General features: G+C 46.6%; 1 protein-coding gene across 1 annotated transcript in view; it reads right to left on the minus strand.

Moving 5' to 3' along the window:
- Positions 1–22,366, minus strand: part of ACBD6 (acyl-CoA binding domain containing 6) — a 69,085-nt gene that overhangs the window by 10,250 nt on the left and 36,469 nt on the right. Inside the window, exon 6 of the mRNA XM_042873344.1 lies at positions 22,045–22,134. Within this exon, the coding sequence (XP_042729278.1) occupies positions 22,045–22,134 (90 nt within the window). The remainder of the gene's footprint in view (positions 1–22,044; positions 22,135–22,366) is intronic.

Consider the following 22,366-nt stretch of genomic DNA (forward strand, 5'->3'; position numbering starts at 1 on the left):
CCTCCAGCAAAGGCACCTGAAATGCTGCATGCATGCACGAGTGCCACAAGCAGCTACAGGGCTGGAAGGGAGGCTCCTGCCTCCCAAACCTTGTCCCCACATCCGCAGGCACAGCCCAGGAAGGGCTGCATAATGCCTTCCTGCACTCTTGCACTGCAGGCAGGAGTAATGCAGGCTCCAAAAGGAGTGGGCACACTGCAATTAGTACCGTGGCTAGAGGCACAGCTCTAAGAGCCTAAAGGATGCCTCAGTTCCTGTTCTGTTTTCAGGCCAGTGAGGATAAAGAATCCAGAGGCTTTGTTTTGGTCTCACAAACTTTCCTCAGCTCAATGTACAAAATCCAAACTTCCCATATTCGGATGGTCAGAACCATCCTCGAGCTTGGAGCTGTACAAACTCACTAAACAAGTGCATGGGTCTCCCAGGACAGTCGCCTTCCTCCTGAGCACGCCTGCTTCTTAAGCCTGACGACTGCTCTGTGGCTAATCTGGACTTAGCAGGCATTCTGCATGCAGCTGTCTGCTGGGGGAGGCACTAGGGCCTGCCCCCTGTGCTGGGTGCAGGAGCCCATATAGGATGCTTCCTATCCACATCCACAACCTCCTGGGTTGCCCAAGAAAGTTGTGGATGCTCCATCCCTGCAGGCATTCAAGGCCAGGCTGGATGTGGCTCTGGGCAGCCTGGTTTGGTGGTTGGTGACCCTGCACATAGCAGGGGGTTGAAACTAGATGATCATTGTGGTCCTTTTCAACCCAGGCCGTTCTATGATTCTTTCCCACGAAGGGATTCTGCTTTGTGATGTCTAAAGGCCCTTTCACAGCCTCTGTGAATTGTATCAGGAGCTGATTTAGCATTTCTTGTAAGGCCATTTGTGCACAATATCCCTTTCTCATTTTATCCAACACAACTACTTTTTCAGGTTGGGCTCTGAAAAATCTCTGTTTATGAGCTGCAGGACTTTTCCCTGATGGAAGAAGGGAGATATAAATGAGAGGAAGAAGGTTTGTTAGTGCTGCTCTTTCACAGCCAGCCAGGTTTACAACCAGTTTTTATAAAGTTCCAATACTGAAGAAATAAAGGTAGGAAAGCCATCTGGAGGAAGCTGCCTCGGGTCATCCCGCTATCAGTAGATGGAATTTCTCAGCGGAACCACAATACTGTTAAAACACAGCCAGCTAAATACAATTAGTGAGATGCAGAATGGATCTTCACTTTAAGGGCTCTTTCCATGGGCAGCCCTTGCTCCCCGCTCGCCATATAATAGAAGTGTTCCTAATGAAATGCAGCAGGATCAGGAGGCGACTGGGGAAGAGCATGGCCAACTTTACACCAGACAGATTTATGCTCAGGGATGCTCTGTTTGTGAATGAGATGCAGGAGGAACAGGCTCGCCATTCATGGCATAAGGTCAAGTTCCCCAGCACTGCTTGGTTCGAGGGCTGGGGTCACAGTGCAGAGCAGGCCTGCCCCATTTGCTGCCCCATCAGCCCCAGGGAGCTTGCTGGGCCCCGACATCTGTCCCAGCACACAGCAGTGCAGAAGCACACGTGGCATGGGTGGGCTGCGGGAGCAGCAGATGGCATGGGCTGGTGGGCCACTGACCCAGGGCAGCGCTGACCCCAGGGTGAAAGGCTGAGAGCATCTCCCATCACCCATCCCCTGAGCCCCTTCGAAGCAAGTGTTGATGCATTAATCTTCGTGACTGACGGAAACAAACTGCAAATGGAAGGTTCCACGGGGAACCTTTATTTATTTGGAACCGAAACGCCGCTTAAAAACATAAACTTAAGGGCTCTCTTTGATTTCGTTCATTCATCAGTAGCGTTGCTGCTCAGTGGCATTTCTTTCCTCCCGAGAGCAAAAGCACGTCAGCCTCGAGCACAGCCCTGCAGGACAGTGAGGACTGCTGCAGTAAATAATGAACTGGACTTGTGCTTCCCCTGCACAACCTTCCTGACCTGCTTACCACCACTCAGGGTGCTGAGCTGGCTGGGCAGGGTGAATGCCTCCACATCGGGACACTTCCCAAAGCCATCATGCAGGGGGTCAGGCTGCTGTGTGCTTGTTGGTTGTTTTTTTTTTTTAAAACCACACAAGCTAATGCTTTAAGAGTGTCTTGATGGAATCAGGGAAATTGGATTGTCCCCCCATTTGCTGGCCTAAAACAAGCCTTTTTTTATTTATCCCATTAGAGGAACACAAGAAAAACCTTTTAAATGTCACTAAAATTTCCCCTGCATTGCAAAACCCAGTCAAAAGGGTTTTAATTTTCCCCGAGACCTCTTAAGTAATGCAGTGTGTCAAGGTTTAATACATTGCGGGTTGGGGATTGTCTGCAGCCTGTGCTGTTCCACCAGGGTGACTCTGGAGGGTCGGTCCTATTTGCTGGATGGGATCCTCGGCCATGCTGAGCTCCCCAGCCTGCAGCACTGAGGTCAGTTATGGTGGTGAGGAGTGAGATGGGGTAAAGGGACCGGATGGATCTCCCTTTAGGGTCCCCAAAAATGCAGTGGTGCTGGTCCCTTACCTGTCGTTTCGGTTTGTGAGTTTTGGTGCTCTGGTTTTGTGAGTGCCTATAATTTATAGGCTTTACTTATTTATTTACGAGGACTAAAGAGACTTGGCAAGAGGCACTTATGTATGCTGATACGAGGCTCCGAATTCCCCTGGAGTATTTAATATGACAGACATCAGCTTAATACCAGGGATGGAGCCCAGAACTGACAAGTGGAAGCACACAAAGCCTTCGTGCTGTGAGAGGAGCGCTGAGCCAGGCAGGACGAGGCTCCATCCAGCAGCCCCAGCATTGGCACCTTGGTGCCCCTTGAGCTTGCCAGGGGTGCCCCGCTGAAACATACCCATTTGTGTGGCTCTCCAGGGTGTCCTAACAAGTCTGAATCTATGCAATGAAGGAACGTGTGTCCAAAACATCAGAGCTAGGACTTGAAGCATCCTCTGGGCTAGATGGAACTGAGAGACCAGCTGCAGTCACTAAGGGCTACTGGCTGCATAATTCCTCTCATGTCCCCAGTTTTGGGAGAGATGGGGAACTGGAGGGTTATGTGTGCTTGAGTCCAAACCCACGGACAGCTGGTGAAGGTGCATAGCCAGGCAGAGCGAGGAAGAGGAGGGGGATCACAGCCCTTCACTGAGCCACAACAAAACACACCCCTGAGACTGAGATGCTGCCTCCTGAGCTTCCCTATAGGGCCACATAATCTGCTTTACAATACATCCAAATTCAGCACGAAAATCGGGAAAAAAAGGGGGGAAAAGCCCCCCGAAGGGCTGGTTATTGGAGCAAGGGCTGCGTTAAAAGGATCAGGAGGTGGGGGGCCCAGAGGGTGGGGGGGGAGGGAATGGGATAAAGTAGCGGGTCTAATCAAATCAGTTTAAAAAGCTGCAGCCTCTCTGAGTTAACCTTGCCAATCAGCCTGTGAGCGGGTGCATGTCTGTGCACATTAAAGTGGAAGGGCGTCCTTGAACCCGCAGCCTGCTCCGTCCTCACCGCAGCCCACGTGGATGCTACCGTGGTGCCCAACTGAGAGCAGCCCGGGCTCGAGGCTGCCTGCCCATGCTTGAGCCCAGCTCAGTGCCATGGGGCTGCTCCCCGAGGTGAGCTCGGGGGAATTAAGCCAGCAAGAGTTGGTTTAAAAAGGACAAAAAGAAGATAGGAGACAAAAGGAGCAACCCTCCCCTTGACGAATGCGGTTGCATTGAGGCTGGCAGCTGTGAGATGCATTACCAACCTCCGCTAATGACTGAGGGCACAGAAGTCACTTTAAAATAAATATTCACTAGGAATTACACGGGTAATCTAAAGGGATTATCCTGCTGCCTTAACAGGTCCATAAACTAAACGCTAAATGGTCTACACAAGTGTTTGCATTAATTCTGACCTAAATCAACCCTGCTAAAAGCCAGATTCGGTTTTGGAAACGGAGTGTCTGCTTTCAGTTAGCATGCTTGTGAACGTCCCCAGATCCTTGCTTCCCTGGAGGAAAAGCAGGGTGGAGCAGCTGAGGCCACAAGTGTGCCAGCAGGTGGAAGAGCTCCAGTAGAAATGTGTGGGTCCAGAACAGAGGCACCCACATCCCAAGTACCAGCTCCAGAACATGGTACCCAACATGGGGAGAAGGGTCAGAAGAGCGATGCTTGGGGCACGTGCTTCAGCCCTTTGGATCTCTGTAATCCTTCCAATCCTGAGCCCTCAGCTCATAGAACCAGCCAACGTGTGTACCTCTGCAGACAGCTGAATTCAGAACACAGCAAGACTGAGAAGAGGATCAGGGATCAATATGGGTCCCCTGCAACTTGGGATACTCTGTGATTTGCTGGGAGCTCTGGCAATAGAAGTGGAAGAGCTATGTTCACCCAGTCAGGCCAGTGCTCCAACAAGTTCTACTTAAAGTCTAACGCCATGCAAATAACATTTAACAGAAAATAAAGATCAGATTCCTTCCTTCCTGAAATACATATTGTTGTGAGCTCCTACACCTATGCTAGGGAAAAACAAACAGACAAATATCAAGACTTCTGTTTTAAAAGAAGATGAATGTTCCCCTTTGTATGGGAACTGCTGAACCTCTGATTGATCACCTGAGGCAAGCAATGAGTCAGTCATAGGAGCACAGGTGAAGGCAATTCACCTGTGCTAATGGAAGGAGTGGAGCCTGGCTGCACCTCTCCTAGACCCCATTTAAGAGCTGACTACCAGTGGGGAAGGATCTCTTCTGGAGACCCCTCCTTTGGAGTTTTATGTTGAGCCCAGGATACAGCCCAGCTAAGCATTCTATCTATTCTTTTTTGGTATAATAACCTGCTCAGCCAAACTCTCTGGTATATTTCGTAATTATGAACAGTTTGCAAGTTTTCTTCAGATACTGTAAAAGAATGACAATGGGGAGTGAATCCTCATTCACCTGCATGAGCCTGAGAGCATCACTTCAGCCTGCACTAGACCCTACTCTAAAACAAAACTTCCTTAATAGCTGCAAAGCAGACGCAGTTGCTCTTGTCCCTCCTGGTCCCAGCTGCCAAGGTGTGACGTCAGCCAGGTGTAGAACCAACCCAGTAGACAGCAGCCCCCTGGGACAGGCTGCCAGCACAGCACTGCTCAGCTGAGAGAACCCTAGCAGCAAGTGTGCATGCACTCATTTGCCAAGGAAGTCTAAAGCCTGCAAGAGGGACTCAGAGCAGGATGGGATGTGAATGGACAGAGTCCACATCCATGTGTGTATCAGTGGGAACGGCAGCAGGACCAGCTGCAAACACTCCCAGCTCTTGAAGCAGCATTATGGGAGAGCTTTGCTATGGAGAACCACAGAACCATTTGAGTTGGAAGGGACCCTTCAAGGCCATCTGGTCCAACCCCCTGCACTGAGCAGGGACACCCACAGCTTCAGAGCCCATCCAGCCTGACCTTGGCTGTCTGCAGGGACGGGGCACCACCACCTCTCTGGGTGGAATGGGTGGCTGCAGACTCCCTTTCCTTTGGGAAATCTACTCTGTTGTTGGCAAGACAAAAAGTTTGAAGCCTTCCTTTTATCGCTCCTTCCTCCAGCTGCATGACCCCATGAAGGGAGCAGTCGCCAGGTCCCTGTAATTTTATGCAGCTGGAGTGGAGCAACTGTGCTCCAGCATAAAATTCCAAGATAGACAGCTTCCCTTGGTGGCTTCTCACACCTTGAGTGCTCAGGAGACAATACCCTTCTCTGAGAAGAGGCACAGCGCTACCGAGTGATGGTACATATTAATTTCTAAAAGAGGATTTTAATCATGCAACGTCCTCTGCAGTCGCACAGAATTTAATCTCATTGCTGACAGTGGGTGATGGGGGAGCATGTTAAGTGGAAAAGTTGTATTCCAGCCCTCCCTGCAGATGTGTGCTCCCCCCCCCCGGGAGGATGGAACAACCCACCACAGTCTCTCCCTGCTGAGCAGCCCTGGCTGAGGGCCTCCAGCACAGTGCATCCCAGCGGACATACAGCGTGTTTCCAACCTCCTGTGCCAGGCTCACCTACATGTACTAACGCAGTTAGCATTTATCAAGGCTTACTTCACAAATATGGATTTGTTAATCTAGGCAAGACCTGGGATATATGCACATAATACTGCCAGGTTACTGAGACACACAGAACATCCACCCCCTGGCCGGTGGCTCAAGGTCAAGCAAGGAATGCAGCCCACAGTGGGATTAGCTGCAGGATGCTGAGCTCCTCGGGCTGTGCTGCAACCATTAGGACATGCTGTCCTTTGCCACATGAGGTCTTCCCTCTTCTAATGAGATCTGCCCTCACCCAAGCCAACATCTAAGAATCCTGCCTTCTCTGAGTAACATGGGAAAGGAAAAGAACCCAGAACTAAAGCCTGAAGGCTGAGGGGTGTGACCTGCGCCCCCCCCCCCCCCATAAACACATTTGAAATTATGGCAGCCTAAGTGATGGCTTGAGCAGAAAGCAATTCACAGAATCACAGAACGGCTCTTGTTGGATCACTAAGCTCCAAACCCTGCCCAGAGCCCATCTATGACTGGGGGCACATCTGGGGATGGGGCACCACAGCTCCGGGCAGCCTGAATTCCATATAATCACTGCAGATAAATGCAAAAAGACATACATTTTCAGGAGGCACACTTTAGATGCCAGGTAAGTTGCACACAAAACTCCTGTAACAACTCTTGGGAGGTACAAGAGCAACGTTGAGTTATCTGCAGATAAAAACAAGGTATGAGCAAAGGATCTACTGACTCTACAATCCTGAGGAATCTGAAACAATGACGTTTTGCTTTTGGACACAATAACCACTGTGGGAAGTGAGGGGTCTGAGTGAGAGCTGCATGGGTGCATCTGAAGGAACAGCTTTTAGAAGATACAGAATCCTGCAGAAAATCATGGTTTTCCAACCTTACTGATCCTATGATTCTGTGGCAGTCCATTGTGCACACTTGTGATTTATGTCCTGTAATGCATGATAGGTTCTTTGTGCTCCCAGTCCACTTGGAGCAGGGGCAGAAAACATCTCCCTTCCTAAGCGTGTCACTCATAAATGCAAAGAAATGCCTTTTTATTTTCCCCCTTCCAAATACAAATCCATCATAAGGGGAACAGCGGGAGCATGGCCAATCCCAGCACACCCACCCCAAACTGCAGCCACTGCACAGCCCTAATGCATGCAGCCCTCTCCCAAACCGAGCGCATCCTTTAATGCGTGGAGCCCGTTAATGCGTCCTATTTTCCTGCATTAACCAAGCAAACGTTACAAAGTGGGTCCCCGTCACAGCCTGACCCATTTAGAGAGCCCACCCGAGCCAAACTGACTTCATTTCTTAGCAAAAAACAAACAAACAAACAAACAAAAACCACAAAAATCAAAACAGGGCTTCAATAAAAAGCAACCAGTTGCAGCCTTGCAGGATTAGTTGGATGAACCCGTCAGTGGATATAATCAGCTTAATGGCAACAAAGATCACAGCACAGGGAGTGCAGCTGTGACACTCAGGCATTGCACCGAAGGGACAGGTTTGCATAGGGCTGGGCTGCTCTCCTTGATTTCCAGCCTTTTTTCCTCTCTCTCTCCAGCCAACAGCCCCATCAACATGAAAGAATTAAGGATGGGAAGGGGTAGGGTGGAGCAATTTACGTCTGTGGGTCAGCATGCTTACACAGCTGCATATAATTCAATTAAATGGACAAATAAAGCAGTGCTAGTTGTTTTCCAAACTCGGGTTAATTTTAAGTCCATTCCCACTCTGCTGTGGGCTGAAGGGCTGCCTGCTGGTGCCTGAGCTAGAAGCTCTGGTTTTGAGGCATCTTAATTTATGGCTTTTGCCAGGAAAGCCAGGCACTAAGCATCTACACCTTAATCTATGTGTAGACTTATCAAATGGTTTGCGTTAGAAGGGACCTTAAAGACCATATTGTTCCAATTAACCATTCTGTTTCTGGGGTTCAGGGTTTCCCCCAGGCAAAATCCCCTGAAATCCAGATAGGTGACATAGGTGGGGATATATACAGATGTTGCATGAATCTGTTATCTAGAGGATAACTGATGGATAGATGTGGCACAAAGATGAGCTTATTGAGTGGAAACCACCCCTGTACAGCTTGCTAAGGTCTTGTGGGCTCCGTGCTGGTGAAGCTCCAGCCTGTGCAGTCACACTTTCAAACAAGAGCTCCAAAAATAATTTGTTTCTGTTTTGTTTTTTTTTTGTTTGTTTGTTTTTTGTTTTTTTTTTTCAGAATAAAGACCTTTTTCAGTACTGCAAAGCGTAAAGGACCAACGACGCAAAGTTTTGAAGTCCTTAAAATCAGTGGGTGCCTGCAGATCCATGGCACCTCCCACAGTTAACGTGTGCCTCAGTCAGAGCTTCCCTTGCTTTCTCCAAAATGCCCATTCAGCACTCACTGCCATCCTCCCCACCAGAAATGCCTACATTTCGGTAGTTCTGAGCGTACATAATTTGTAAAGTGCTAGGCAAATAAGCACGCTCTTAAAGGAAAACCTTATAGACAGGCTACGTGGCACTGAGCTCACAACCCACCAGGAATGTCAGGAAGCCAGATTTGCACATGTCAAATCCATCATCTTTGGATGCTCCCAAAGTTTTGCTTTTTCTGACTGTACAAAAGGCATCTCTGGAGCCATTACAGGAATTAGTTGGAAAGGGTGGGGGAGAAGGAGGAGCGGTTAGGAACGGCCATACACCCCTATGAGGACATTTAGAAGCATCTGGCTCTGAGATATTAAGAAAGGGGAAAAAAAAATTAATCACGTTGGCTAGGAAAAAAAACCTGGCATCAGCACAGCCACCTTGTCATAAGGCAGATATTAATAATGTGAGCCTCCAGGGAATGCTCTGACATCTGAAAGATCCACTCGCTGGCTATCACAACGCGGGCAGCTTTAACTGATGCCTTTTTGAAACCTCCTGAATCTCAGTCTTAAGCACTGCTTAGGAATTTTTTTATTTTTTAAATTTTTTTTGCAGCAAAATGAAACCCTCGGTGTTAAGGATCAAACACACAACGCATTACTCTCCTTCCTAGGTGTTAAAAAGTGTGTGCAAGGGAAAGCAATGCACCTTGCTGCTTTTAACCATGGCCACAGCAGAATGGAAGAACGCCCAGAAAGTGGATGCAGAAACATTGGATACTGGAGCTGCAGTTAGCAGGCGAATAGGATGTTAGGAAAACAACATGGTGTGTTTAAGAAATGCACAGATGTAGCTCTGAGGGACATGGTTTAGTGGGTAACATTGGTGGACAGCTGGACCTGGTGATCTTAGAGGTCTTTTCCATTTCAATGATTCTAAAAGGCTGCTTTTCCAAAGAGACCTGCACACCTCATCCGAATGGAGTGGGACAGCCAGAGTCTGGGGATGCCCCCAGTGTGGGGATCTCTTAACACAGCATCTAAAACAGAAATCCCCAGGGTTTGAGTAGGACCTAAAGTTGGTGACACAAAAACAAAGCTCGAATACTAATGACTCAGTGAGCAGCAGCAACAGTTAGAACTTGCATTTTCAAGAAAATGTATTTAATGAACAAAACATGGCAAAATTCTCTTTTTTTTCCCTCTCTCTTATAACTTCTGCAGAGCTGCAGAAATCCTTCCCTAATCCCTTGAAAATGAACCACGAAAAAGGAGCCATCAATTTGCTTGAAGAGCACTGCTAAGAGGAACCCACACCACAACCTCATGTGGATTTTCTCATCTTTTGGACCATCCATGACCACCTCCAACTCCAGGTGCATGGAATGCACAGCCAACTCAAATATAGCAGCAGCTACAAAGCGAGCATCTCCAGGACAGAGCAATGATTGAAAAACAGAGGTGGGTCTCTATACGCTATTTGGTGATGCAGGGGATGCTGGCATAGGAACTAACAAGCAGTCACATCAAATAAGACGGGTTGCAGCTGGCAAGCCTAGCTGGGCAATTCCCCAGCTGGGGAGTATCACTAAGGCACATTTAGGAGCAGCAAATTCTGATGTTGAAGTGGATGCTGACCCCCTGGAGAGCAGCTGGGCACAAGGTGGAAAGCAGCATCCCTGAAGAAAAGCAGGGCCACCATGAGTTGCCACTGTCTGCTTAGATTTAGGAATCATTCTGCAGCCTGTTAAATCACCCTGTCCCAAGAGGAAACATTTTCTGCATGGGGTACAGCTGTGATACATTCCTATGCAAATGAATCAATTTTCTCTTTTCCTCTATGAAAAGTCTCCCATTTTTTCCCCATCACTGAATTTATCTCCCTGAGGACTTGATAAAAACCAACACTGATCAAAGAAAGGGATGCATTCAGCCCAGAGATACGTGTAGATAAAAGTCCCATTGATTTCAGTAGGGAATTCACAGGTTTACCCTTCATCAGAAGCCCTTGGTAATGACACCTTACCAGCTTTTAAGCCCTCAGTGTAAGAGGGCCTTGCCATGACTCAGTGTCACTGCTGGCACTGCCTTTGGAAGCACCGAGCCAAGAATGCCATTTTTCTGCTGATCTCTTTTTCCTCCTCTCTTACTTCCATTCCCTCAACCTTTCTGACTGCCCTACCTGTCGCACTGCATTTGGTGCCAAGAGGGACTCTTTGGGATGGGGACAGTGTTTGCTCTTGCCTGATGCCCTGACTGGCACTGCTACCAGCTGCAACAAGGGCAAAACCAACCTATCGATGTGCCTGTCCATGCTTCTCACAGTTTCTCTGTGACTGTGTAGTTGTTCTTACATAAATCCAGAGAGCTGCTCTGTATTACTATGTACACGTGCACAAGAGAGCCATGTGAGCTGATACAGACAAAAAGGAAAAATAAGATGATGTAATACGGGTCAAAATAAATGATTCCCACATATGCTCCAGTTCACATCATCTTCAGTTTTAGACTCTAATAGATACACATTCATAAACCACAACGTAAAGACTGATGACTCCAAGCTGCTGTGGTTTAGCAAGTTGTTTCTAAGCAGCTGATGAGTGCAGCTGACCACATCCACACTGAACTTTTCCATCCAAGGAGAGAAATTAACAAGCAGAAGTCAGCACAGCTCCCAGCTTTTCTGCTGCTGCGAAACATTCAGCTGTGAACGCTGTCATGGTTGGCATTAACCTCGTTGCTTTGCAATTAGGGCTGGAGGTGTGGGTGCTCACGACCACCTCCTGTTGTTCAACAACAAGTGCTCGGTTATCAAGCTATGAAAAATCGATCACCTGCAATTGCTGAGCCCTGACTTCACACGGCTCTTCCGAGTTGGACCACAGGAATTTAAAGTGCAATGCTCAATTTCACACCGCTTCAGAAGGCAAATTGCCATGTAATCGGTGAGCATCGCTCGGAAATATCCTGACAACAGCAGAGGGAATAGGGCAACACAGAGAGGGCAACGGGATCTGGCTTCAGCCTCAGATTGCATCTGAGTGCGGCTGTGATTAAAGCTTGAGTTCAGAAAGAAAAAGGAAAGAAGAAGAAGCTGAAATTTCCTGCAGGCAGGTAACCTGCCCCTGGCTGAGCCCATGCACCTAGGGAGCTTTTCCTGCAGCCTGCTGCTGTCTGAAATGCTTCTCTGTGTTGCAGAAAGCCAGCCACTCACAACTGCTTCCTTACTGTTCGCCTTTCTGTTCATTAATCACCACCTTGTTTCGAGTGCCCAGCTGAAAGGGTGACATTTCTCACTGAGCACCAAGCCAGAGCAGGAAAACAGCTCTGAAGCTGGGGCCTTCCTCCTCTCCATGCACACACAGCCACCTCCAGCCCCATCTTCAGCCCCATGCCAGCCCTACCCTGGTCTGCATCCAAGCCAGGGTTGCTGGTGACACACCAGAGCTCCGAAACCAGCCTGGCTAACAATAACCTTTAGCACTATTCCCATTCCTTCTCCTTTCTTTCCGAAAATACTGCTGGATGTACAATAAAGGAAGGAAATATTGCAGAAGGAAAAAGAGAAAATCAATTCAAATAAATTTGCAAACCATTCTGTTAGAGCATCTCACTTAGAGCAGCCACTTCTTAGTTGTAGGGCGAGTAATTGTGGTATGATCACAGCACTAACACAGTGCATGGAGGAGGTGACAACATTTTTAGGGGTATTTATTGGAAGCACACTAAATTCAAGACTGTACCCCGCAAATTAATTTTCGAGGGTGGCAAAAGTCAGCTGGCTAGGGCTGTTATTGCTAATAGCTAGAAAAGAGCCACTTAATCACTTTGCATTTTTATTTGTAGAAGATAAAGAAACATTTCTTTCCCTAATAGTTTCATGCTTGTTTCATCTCATTTCATCTGGACTGCAAGATCTGTTTAATTTCATTTGATCCGTTTTCTCAGGGTCTTAGAACTACCATATTTTTATAATCTTGTTATATCCGTGAGATAAAAAACAATTATTTGCCCCATCATTTCCCAAATGGGAAAACAAGACGGAAAGAAATCGAGTGACTTGTTCAAGGTCATGCAGGATTCTGCAGCAAAACTGGGGAATTAGAAACCTGAACTCAATTCTTAATGCAGCCATAAAGGGAACTTCCCCACTGAAGCAACAGGGGCTCTGTAGACTTTGGCTGCTGGTTCTCAATATTTCAAATAGCTGGTCTGCATTACAGGTGTGTTTCTATGCCGAGCAAAAAGAATGATAACATCCATATTTCAAAGTTTTGCTCCAAAACCTTATCAGAACTATGATTCAAGTTACAGGGAAATACCATTTCAAAGTTCTGTACGTTCAGCATATGCATGGTGCAATCCAAGAACTGTGCTGCACGATGGTATGCCTGTATTACTCTGTTAGCTTCTATAACAACATGAAAGGTGCAAGAGAAATTACTCAAAAACCTGACTATTAGACTAGAGGTGAAGAGATCTTCTGATTTTTGGCAAGCCAGATGTTAACAGGTGCTTTAGCCTTATCCAGCATTAATGGGGAGGAGGGAGCACAGCAACCAGGCACTGGCTGTGCCCGAGCTGCACTTTCCATCTCACTTCCAAGCTGTGCTGAAGTACACTGGCAGAACAACATCCATCAGAGATGTACCGACTGCTGACCACAGCAATATTTGTCCTCTACGAAGAGGATACGAGCAGAATAGTTGAATCTGCATAAATATTGCATTAATAACAAACGGACTGGGTGAAGATAGCATTTTAATACTGAGCACCAGCTGAAGTATCTACCTTCAGAGTTCAGAGAAGCTTCTTAGGTTGCTGAATACTGCAGCGCTCATGAACAGGGCAGAGTTGCCATAATGCCACAGGTTAGGGCCTTGCTGCTTCCCCTGGGATCATCCCCTGGCCATCACCAGCACACACAGAGCCATACAGACAGAGGGGACATCTCACAGCTTGGAGCAGAGACACTCCATTTCTGATGAACATGTGAAATCCCATTTCTTTTGGCTTCTCTAACACGACAGATCTACCTTGGTGGTTATTTACACTTCCCTCTTCCAACATTCCCCTCTCCTCTTCTGTAAACACGCTATAAATACAGACTTGGCATGCAGCTCAGCTCGCCCATCCTAAAGGTCTTTCTGTGGACAAGCTGTGATTTAGCTCCAGGTTCCTGTAAGCCTGAGCAACTTCTTCCAACCTCCGTCAGCACTAATGTGACACGTGCCCTTGTGCCTCTTCCGAGAGACCCGTACCTGGAGGAACCGAATCCAAGCACCAGCATGACTCATGTGGGCTTCTTTATGGGCTTCCTCCTGCTCTGGCTCCCACGAGCCCTTTATGGGCTCCTCAGGGTTTTGGAGGAACGCTGATGAAAGTCACCCTATCCCGTACATGCCACAGGACGCTGCCCTTAACAAGACCAAGACCTCTGACCAGTGTCAGATAATCCGTCACTATAAGCTCCTTGTATCCAAGCCAGATATTTATTGCTATTGATCTGCCTGGTCCCAGCGAAAGACTTTTGTTCTCCCAACCCGGGACTTTGACCTCAATTAAGTTATGAATTTCAATCCGATAGACTGCTCCACTTACCCTGCTGCTCTCCCTGACTGGATTAATTAGAATTAGCTAGGCTGGGAGTCACCCCGAGCGCCTCATGGATCATGTTATTTTAATAATAAATAAAGAGACGGCAGCAGCATACAAGGAAGGATTCTGAAAGATTGTTCATCCAAAAGCATCACTCAGAACCTGCCAATACTAATTTCTCTGAGTTTGATTACCTCATTTACTTCTTTTTATTTCTATTCATTAATTGAGTTTTATCCCCCATTACTTCAGCTCCCCAAATGTGCCCTTCCTATAAAGGAACCAGACACGCACTTTGCCGTTCCAAAGTTTTATTGCTGCAGCTCATCAAAAGTATAGTTAGCAGGAATGGAATAGTCATTAAGCATTTAATAATCTAATAGTGCTGAGAAAATATATATATAATAGGGGAAGGGGAACGGGGAGGGACGAGGCAACCCTGCCTAGTGCCATGAAGTGTGTGCTAAGCACTCTTCCTACAGATGGTTAATTGGCTGGTGGACAAAGCTGAGCATCTTCAAGGAGGTAACATCTCACACTGGAGAAAATGCATCTATCAATTAGGATATTTTCTGACAGCACAAGAATGCCTTTGGAACGAGACTAAAACGGGTTGAATATCAAAGAAATTTGATTGGCAAGGGGAAGTTTTTGAACTGGTGAGTCGAGGCCTGATAGCTACATTATCCTTATTACTTCTCTTTCTGTATAAAAGCAATTACATACTTGAAGATGTCAGGTTGCCCAGGACTGTACTGAAATGGATTGTCTCAGCCAGTCATGTCACAGACATACTACGGAGTTATTGACCCAGAAATGAACACTTATTTGTCACGCTCATTTTAATGTTTAATTGGCTGGAACAGGAGAAACAGATTTAGATGATGGAAGTTTACCAATTTCTCAAGCTTTGGAACTCAGCTTGCAGATAGCCAGGTCCTGACCCGAGAACAAATGCAGCAGAAAGCTTCAAAGCACCTTCCAGCTTCACCTGTGCTCAGGCCTTCATTTGGTGAGAAACCTTCCTTAGGACAGGGTGATCAATTCCAGCCAAGCTGAGCTGATTGCAGGGGTAAAGGCTGAATAGGAATAAAAGATGAACGCACGCAATTGCTGGTGGTCGTTCCAATGGATTTGTGCGGGCTGTCTATGGTACCACCAGCTCTGTGTTCAGGTAGTTAACAAAAAGAAGGCACTAATAGAAAGAGGAGGAGTAAGAAAGCACCATTACATTGCTTTGTGAAATTTCGTACTGCATTACAGCTGGGTAACAGAGAGAGCAACATCTGAAAGAAAACACAGATGAATTGACTAGATGATCTCACTGGCCTATTCCAACCTTAATGATTCTATGGAAGAACTAGAAATAATTCTAGGAAGTTGTACCAGAAATGCTGAGTCAGAGCTTGAGGCAGCGACTGAGCACCTGGTGGAAGGCAGGGCCAACCCAGGGGAGCTCAGGTGTGTGCAGTGAACCTAAGTGACCAGAAGGGCTGGAGCCAGGATCCACCTCTTCCCAGACCTCATTTAAGGGTTAGCAGTGGAGGTGAGGGTGTTTCCCTTTGAAGATTCCTGCTTAGCTGGGGCCTTCTGAAGGTAAGCAGCTCTTTTCCTTCGTGTCTACATCTGTGGCTGTTGCACTTGGGCTTGTTCTCATTTGGTGTAGTCAAAGACTTTGCCACCCTGCTATTATCGTGGTATTTTCCATCCCATATTATAGCATTATAGAGGTGTAACATTACTAGACAGCTTCCAAGAGGGGTACAACTAAATGAGTAATTTGCAATTAAACTTCTCAATCTGAAAAATGTGATTAAGAGGGCTCGAGGAGGCTGATGAAGTCAACAGAACAGAAAAGGCAAGGGGGGAAACAATTACTGTTTCTCATGACACCAGAATGATGGGCTATCACGTGAAATACTTGTGGCAAGTGGAAGCAAATGCACAGCTAAGCCACAGCGCTACACCTGGCATAGAAGATTTGGATCCAAAGAGGTGGGAGAGAAACTTATCAAAGAAAAATCTAGAAAAACCGGAATTGATTAAGGAGCCTCCAAGCCGCAGACTTCAGGTAAATACATTAAAAAACCCCTTCTGCTTACCCTGTTCTGTCTGCTTAGCATTCACTATTCCTACTGCTGGAGACATGCTACTGAGCTAGGAGTCCTGCACTGACAGCTGCTGCGGAAAAGAAATATAAAAATCAAGGGATAGGGATCTCCTAAATGAGCTTTGCCATTTTGAATTCTGTTTTGTCACTTACAACCCACGAAGCCAAGCAACAGGTATGAGTGAATTAGTCAAAATCTAACTTAAAATCTTTATTAAAAAAACATGAAAAAAAATTACTGTCCTGGCATTCAAAGTACTGGAAGGAAGTCCATCTTTTTTAGAAAAACTAGCAGAAGTTCTTTGCATCAAAGCCAGCAAATTCAAGATGTCCCAACAGTGAGCTCAGCATTTGTTTTCCAAACAGGAAAAGACAACTGACAATGCATGAGTACAGAATTCCATTGGGAAGCAAGATCAGACTTTCTCATACTGAAAAGTCCTTAGGAAGAAGGTCACTGGTGGAATTTAGCTCCTTCAGAACAGGGAAAGCTGAATGCAAATGCTCCAGGAACTACCTCTCCTAAGCAAAGAGTAGCTGGTTGCTTGGCAAAGGTTGTTTCTCCAATAAAGCCCAATGCCTGGGATATAGGAAATGAAGCAAGGCGGCAGACCATTCCAATGTGATGCGTCCACCTGAAAAACCAGCTTGGTTGCCAGTGGTATCCTGTTTGTGCAGCTAACCAAATACCTTAATGAGGGGCTAAAGCATTTCCAACAATGCCTTCACAAATTACAGGGACTTAAACATGTGCTTATGTCAAAGATGACCTTGGGACAAAGGGGCTTGGGACCATCCCACGTCCACCCAGGGAGGCATTTGAGGTAAGGCTGATTCCTGCATCTGCAAAGACAGACACAGTAAGGAATAAGACCTCTCTTCCAGATCTGCAACACAGCATGCCAGCCAACACAGTGCTATGCATGTCCACCTAACAGCCAGCTGCTGCTGGCTGTCCCTGTGGGCGCTCCCAGAGGTTGCGGCCATCGCATGCCAGTGCTGGCCCTGCCCCTATGAAGGAACAAGGTGATGCCCATGTGCCACACAACCTTACAGGGACTCACAGAAACCCGGTCCTTGGATTTAATCCCTGCATTCTGATTACCCTGAGAGCAGCTTTAGATTTTGAGGGTGTAACAGTGGGGGCTACTGCTGGCTCTTCAGGACTGGCTCTTGGATTTCACTTTTTCAAATGCCTGTATTGCATGGAGAGGTTGAAAGGGCTGTGTGGGTCCTGAAATGACCACTCTAATAACACAGAAGCACTCAGTTGTCTCAGCCTGCTTTGCAGGCAGTGCTGCACGCGCTGCCTGAGCAGAGGTGCCAACTGCTTTGCTGCACCAGCAGTGAAGCAATGATTCATATGTCTACAGGGAGCAGAAGAAACAAAGGCTGTACATGTCAAGCTGGAAGATGTGAAGAGACAATGCAACAAAAAATCGGCATGCACAGGCAGAAGGAAACTTCTTCTTGTCCTTATAATACACAGCTTGTGCTGCTGAGACCTGAGGTGTCTTCAGAAGCTGAAGAGCAACCCAGGGATAAGTCTCTGCATCCCTCAGCATATATTTAGAGCTGCAAATATTTTGCAAATGCTTCTGCTGAAAGGGACTTTTCTCCCAGTAGGTAAAATCAGCATCTGCTGAGTGGTGACCATTTAACATTCAACCTGCTGCCAATCTACATTCCACAGAGAGACCTGCAGGAGAGACATGGAGCTGTGCCACTTCTAATAACTGTGTGACTGGCACCATGTCAATGCTTTAATGTAGAAAGCTACCCTCTGTCACTAAGCAGATCTTTCCTTTCTTTTGGCTAATGGATTTCACACCCATTGGCAACAATGTCAAGACTGAAGGGGTATAAGCCTGCAGTCTTCTGAGATCTCCTTGGCAAAGCTGACTACAGAAATATTGAGATAGGGACTGGGGGCTGTAAGGAAAGAAGAAAACTATCGTGGTTAATAATTCTGCTCTCATTACCCATTGCTTTGCCTTTCATCTTTGTTTAGTTTCTTCATCTGTTTGCCATTGTGCCTTCCCACTGCAGCAATGGTCAGGTCAGCAGAACCTGCAGAATTTGCTTGCTGGGAGCATAACTATGCCAAACCTCTGCAGCAATCTGCAGATCCAGGAGAGGGTCCTCATGCTTTTATTAGCCAAGCTTTCAGCATATTTAGGGGGAAATTTATATTGGGACATTAAATGAAAGCGCTCACAGCTCGGGTATTTTTATTTTGACAAGGTTAGAATGGTCCTAACAGTGGAGTATTTTGATGGCTGGCATTTCGTCTACAGGTGCATTTGCACAGATAGGCTTGCAGGAAAGCTGGTGGGCTACACAGGCATGCACACATTCCATGGGGAGTGGAAAGCTGTGAAAGTGCAGCCCGGGACCTGTGTCTCTTGATAAAGAACCACCAGGATGCCTATGCTGATCTCCTCAACACCTCTCTCAGATACAGAGAAATAGGCAGGGAAGGGATGGATGCACGCTAGCTGGCTACTGCTTTGTCTGCACTGCACCTCCAACATGAGGCCCATGCTGATGTAGTTCCCCTTTTTGCTGTAAAATCTGAATAAATGCAGTTAAAAAGAAAACAAGCAGGCAGTGACATGCAGACTTTTTCTGGCTTCTTTTTACTCTATACATGCAATCATTCAAGAGTCAGACAGGAAAACGCAAAGGCCTTGCAAACAAAACCAACTGGCCACCAATCTTAGCAATCTTCAACACATCCGTAATTCCTACTTCATTTTTAGCTAATGGTGGAGATTAGTCTTTGGGCTCAGTTGATAAAAATCAACCTGTCTCTGCTGGGTTAGTACCATGATCTGTGGCACAGCAACCACCTCTAGTACAATTGATTTTCTTTTTTGGCAACCAATAGGCCAGTCAATAATAATGTTGTTTGAGAAGGATTGAGTCATGAGGGAGATGAACCCTCCCTGTCATTTATTATGTTTGTATTGTCTCCATTTGAAAAGATTATTTTTTTTTTTTTCCCCAATGAGGACGTGAAGGTATTATGAGGGGACTGCTACTCCCCATCCCAGGCTCCAGAAGTCCTATGACTCAAAAGCATGCTGGCATGCAGATGGAGAGCTGCTGCCCGCTGGGGCTTTTGGCAGGGGACTAGGAGAAAAGATAGGCTGGGGAAGCAGCCACACTTCTTGTGTTACTCTTAAAGGAAACAAAATAGACTTCAGACAGCTGAGCTGCCTGGTGTGAATTAGTTCAGCACATAGATGCAACATTCACACAGGTATGAGAGAGAGCAACCAGCCCTCACTGCAGACAGTGTGGGATGCTTAATGACTTTCAGTGAAGTTACAGGTGCGGACAAATGAATAAAATAAAACTCACTCCTATTGGCAACAAACTTCCCAACCTGGTGATTTCCAGCTGCGGTTCTCAAGTTTCCTTCCCAAGGCCCTGAGGGCCCAGGGGTGACTGGAAAACTTACTGACAACAGGTGTGAAATCTTCGTACAGTGACCTGTGCCTTTACTGAGGAGCTGAAAGGTCAGCAAACAAAGCAAACAGGTCAGTTAGAACTTGGATCGTGACCAAAGTAGCCAAATTACAGTGCTATTTTCTATATGTAAGTATAATGTTGATAAGCTGATGATGTGAACTGCACAATGATGTGCAGAGACAGCAAGGCTGGGGCAAGTCTCAAGTTTACTGCTTTGGTGTTACAAGATACTACTTGCTGTTCTTCCTCTCAATGGGCAGTTATTAGACTATGATGCCCTTCATCCTTCTGAAAGCACAGGGAACACAGAGGATGCACAGCTGCATGGCAGCACAAAGCTGGGGTGCAATTCTGTGCACCCAGCATCCAATGCCCCCTGCTTTGAAACCTCCTTTCCAAGGCCAGGGCAAATGCTGCAGGAAAAATTGTCACAACTGACGCTTTGACAGTGTAAAAAGGCTTTCCTTTGTCGCTTGACCTTCTGCAAGGGAAACTTATTCATGTCTTCGTATATTTTAAAGCTAGAAATTGATATTACAATCATGCTGTCTGAGCTGCTTTGTAACTACTGCGTTATGAATATGCTCCTCTTCCCCTCCCTTCACCACTCAATTAAAAGCCTACATTTTAAGCAAGCAGAGCTGCAGCAGCAGGAGGCTGTTTTCAGCCTGATCCCTAGCTCTGGGTATTTCCAGCAGGGCTCCAAAACACCGTAACACCACCCACTTGGAAATGGCCTCTGGCTCCAAAGATTTAGGTAATTCAATTGCATACACGTCCCTTTTCAACGTGAAGAGAAGCCTGTTGCCTTTCTGTATCCCTTTGCCCACGGCAATCGGTTACCGCTTGTCAAATGTGCTATTAGAGCTAATTATGAACAATCAGAGAACTCAATGGCTGCAGCTTTTCGGTGACATTAATGAACCGCCCTTCTGAAGCTGCAGTACCACCACTTAAAGCAAAAAACACCGCACTCCCAGAATCGGGGCTGTTTGGAGCATGCTGTGAGAATGAGTGGAGCCAGGCAAGCTCTCCTCCTGCTCCAAGCTGCCTGTTTAACAACGAGGAGTAATAGATCCAGATCCAGAGGTTTCAAGTGCTTCCACAAGGTAAGCATTGCTACGGGTGAACTAAAATAAGGCAGTAAAGAGTGAGCAAGGCATATGTGCAGGCTGGAATAATGGCACTACTGCTTCAAGTCACCAGAGATCCCCATACACCTATCCCATGGTTCTTCATAGCCCACACATTAACTGACAGTGCAATTGGTAATGTGTAATAGCAGACATTGCAGTGTTTATGGCTGCTTAGGAAGCCACGTTTTTTCCCTCTCCCTTTCTTCTTCAGGTTACTCTTCAAAAACTCTTTCTGGTTCTTCTCTGGGTGTGAATTCTCAGAGAGTAAAGGTCAAAATAAAGAAGAAATAAACATTAGGTCATGAAGTCTCAAAATGTTATTGCAACTTACATATGGCTGAGAATAAAAACGCGCCTGCCTTCCCTGGGAACACACCTACGTGCAATGCAGGACCTTTATAAAAATTCTCCTTTATTACTTTGGTGTAAAAAAAAAAAATGTCAAAGATTGATTTTCTTTTTATGGCCACTATTAACCTTTTGTTACTGGCCAAAAATAAACTGGTTAGAAAATGTGCAATGCATAAAGAAAAAAGAATGGAAAGAATTTAACAGAAAATTGAAGTTTGGAGAAAAATAAGACAATTCTCCCCTCAGCCTTCTCTTCTAGGAGTCAGACTTTACCTCCAAAGAAATGAGATAGTTATCCAAAAAATGAATTCCCTGTGTGCTGATACAGTACAGCATTTCAAACAGAACCACTTCCCAGGCTGTCAGGTTAAGGGGGACGGGCAGGTGGTGGGCCCCACCTCCATCTCATTTCAAAGGGAAGCTCTCCCCAGATGCATCTGATGCACTGCCTGCTAGCTCGCTGGAAGGCTGGCTCTGGGCTGACAATGGGGCATGCCATGCCACTAGTGTGGTGAAGGTCCACTTTGTACAAATTCCCACAGCACCTTCTGCAAGGCTGATGAAGCCATCTCGCTGCAAAGAGCTTGCAAAGTTGTCAAAAGGAGAGCATCTCTGTCCAAACTGGGCAGGAGAACAAAGCCTATAAAAGCCACGCTGGTAAAGAGCAGTCAATCACCATCTGACAGAAATATGTTGAACGATTATTTCCGAACACAATCACAATTACACAGGGCAGCCCTTCATTACAGCCAGCTGACAAAACTAGGAGCGTTGAGTTGTGAGTGCGGGGAGCTTCCAGCTTGCTGGCCAGAAGGAACCACTTGTTGAGCTGCAGCTGAACCAGGGCAGCTCCCAGCCTGGTGCATTACGCTGCTGCCCCTTCAGCTCAGACACTTTTGAGCATTCTCCTGTGTAATGCTGTGAAAGAAATTGCTCTGGAGTTGGTCAGGAGGCCACAGAACAAACAGCACACAAGTTCTGTTTTCATTCCTTTCTTACCTGGCTGTTAATGTCGGCAGCGTGCTGTAACAGTGCTGAAACGAGCTCCTTGTGTCCTCTGTCGCATGCCCAGTGGAGCAGAGCCCTGCCCTGCAACATCCAAGAGCATCAAAGCTAGTCAAAAAACAGCTTGGAGAATTGTAGTTATGCTATGAATTACTGAGTACTAATAGCAGATATACACTAATATCGGTACATAGCATCCTAGTGCTCCGGATCTGGACTTACAGCAGCCCACGCCTGCCTATAAATCTCTTGATGCAGCAGTGGTGAACAAGGTGAGCAACTCATTTATCCACTAATGGGGACTGTGAGCCAATTT

Source organism: Lagopus leucura, unplaced genomic scaffold (assembly GCF_019238085.1).
Source record: "Lagopus leucura isolate 7727_CA_CO unplaced genomic scaffold, USGS_WTPT01 Super-Scaffold_100009, whole genome shotgun sequence".
NCBI classification, from domain to species: Eukaryota; Metazoa; Chordata; class Aves; order Galliformes; family Phasianidae; genus Lagopus; species Lagopus leucura.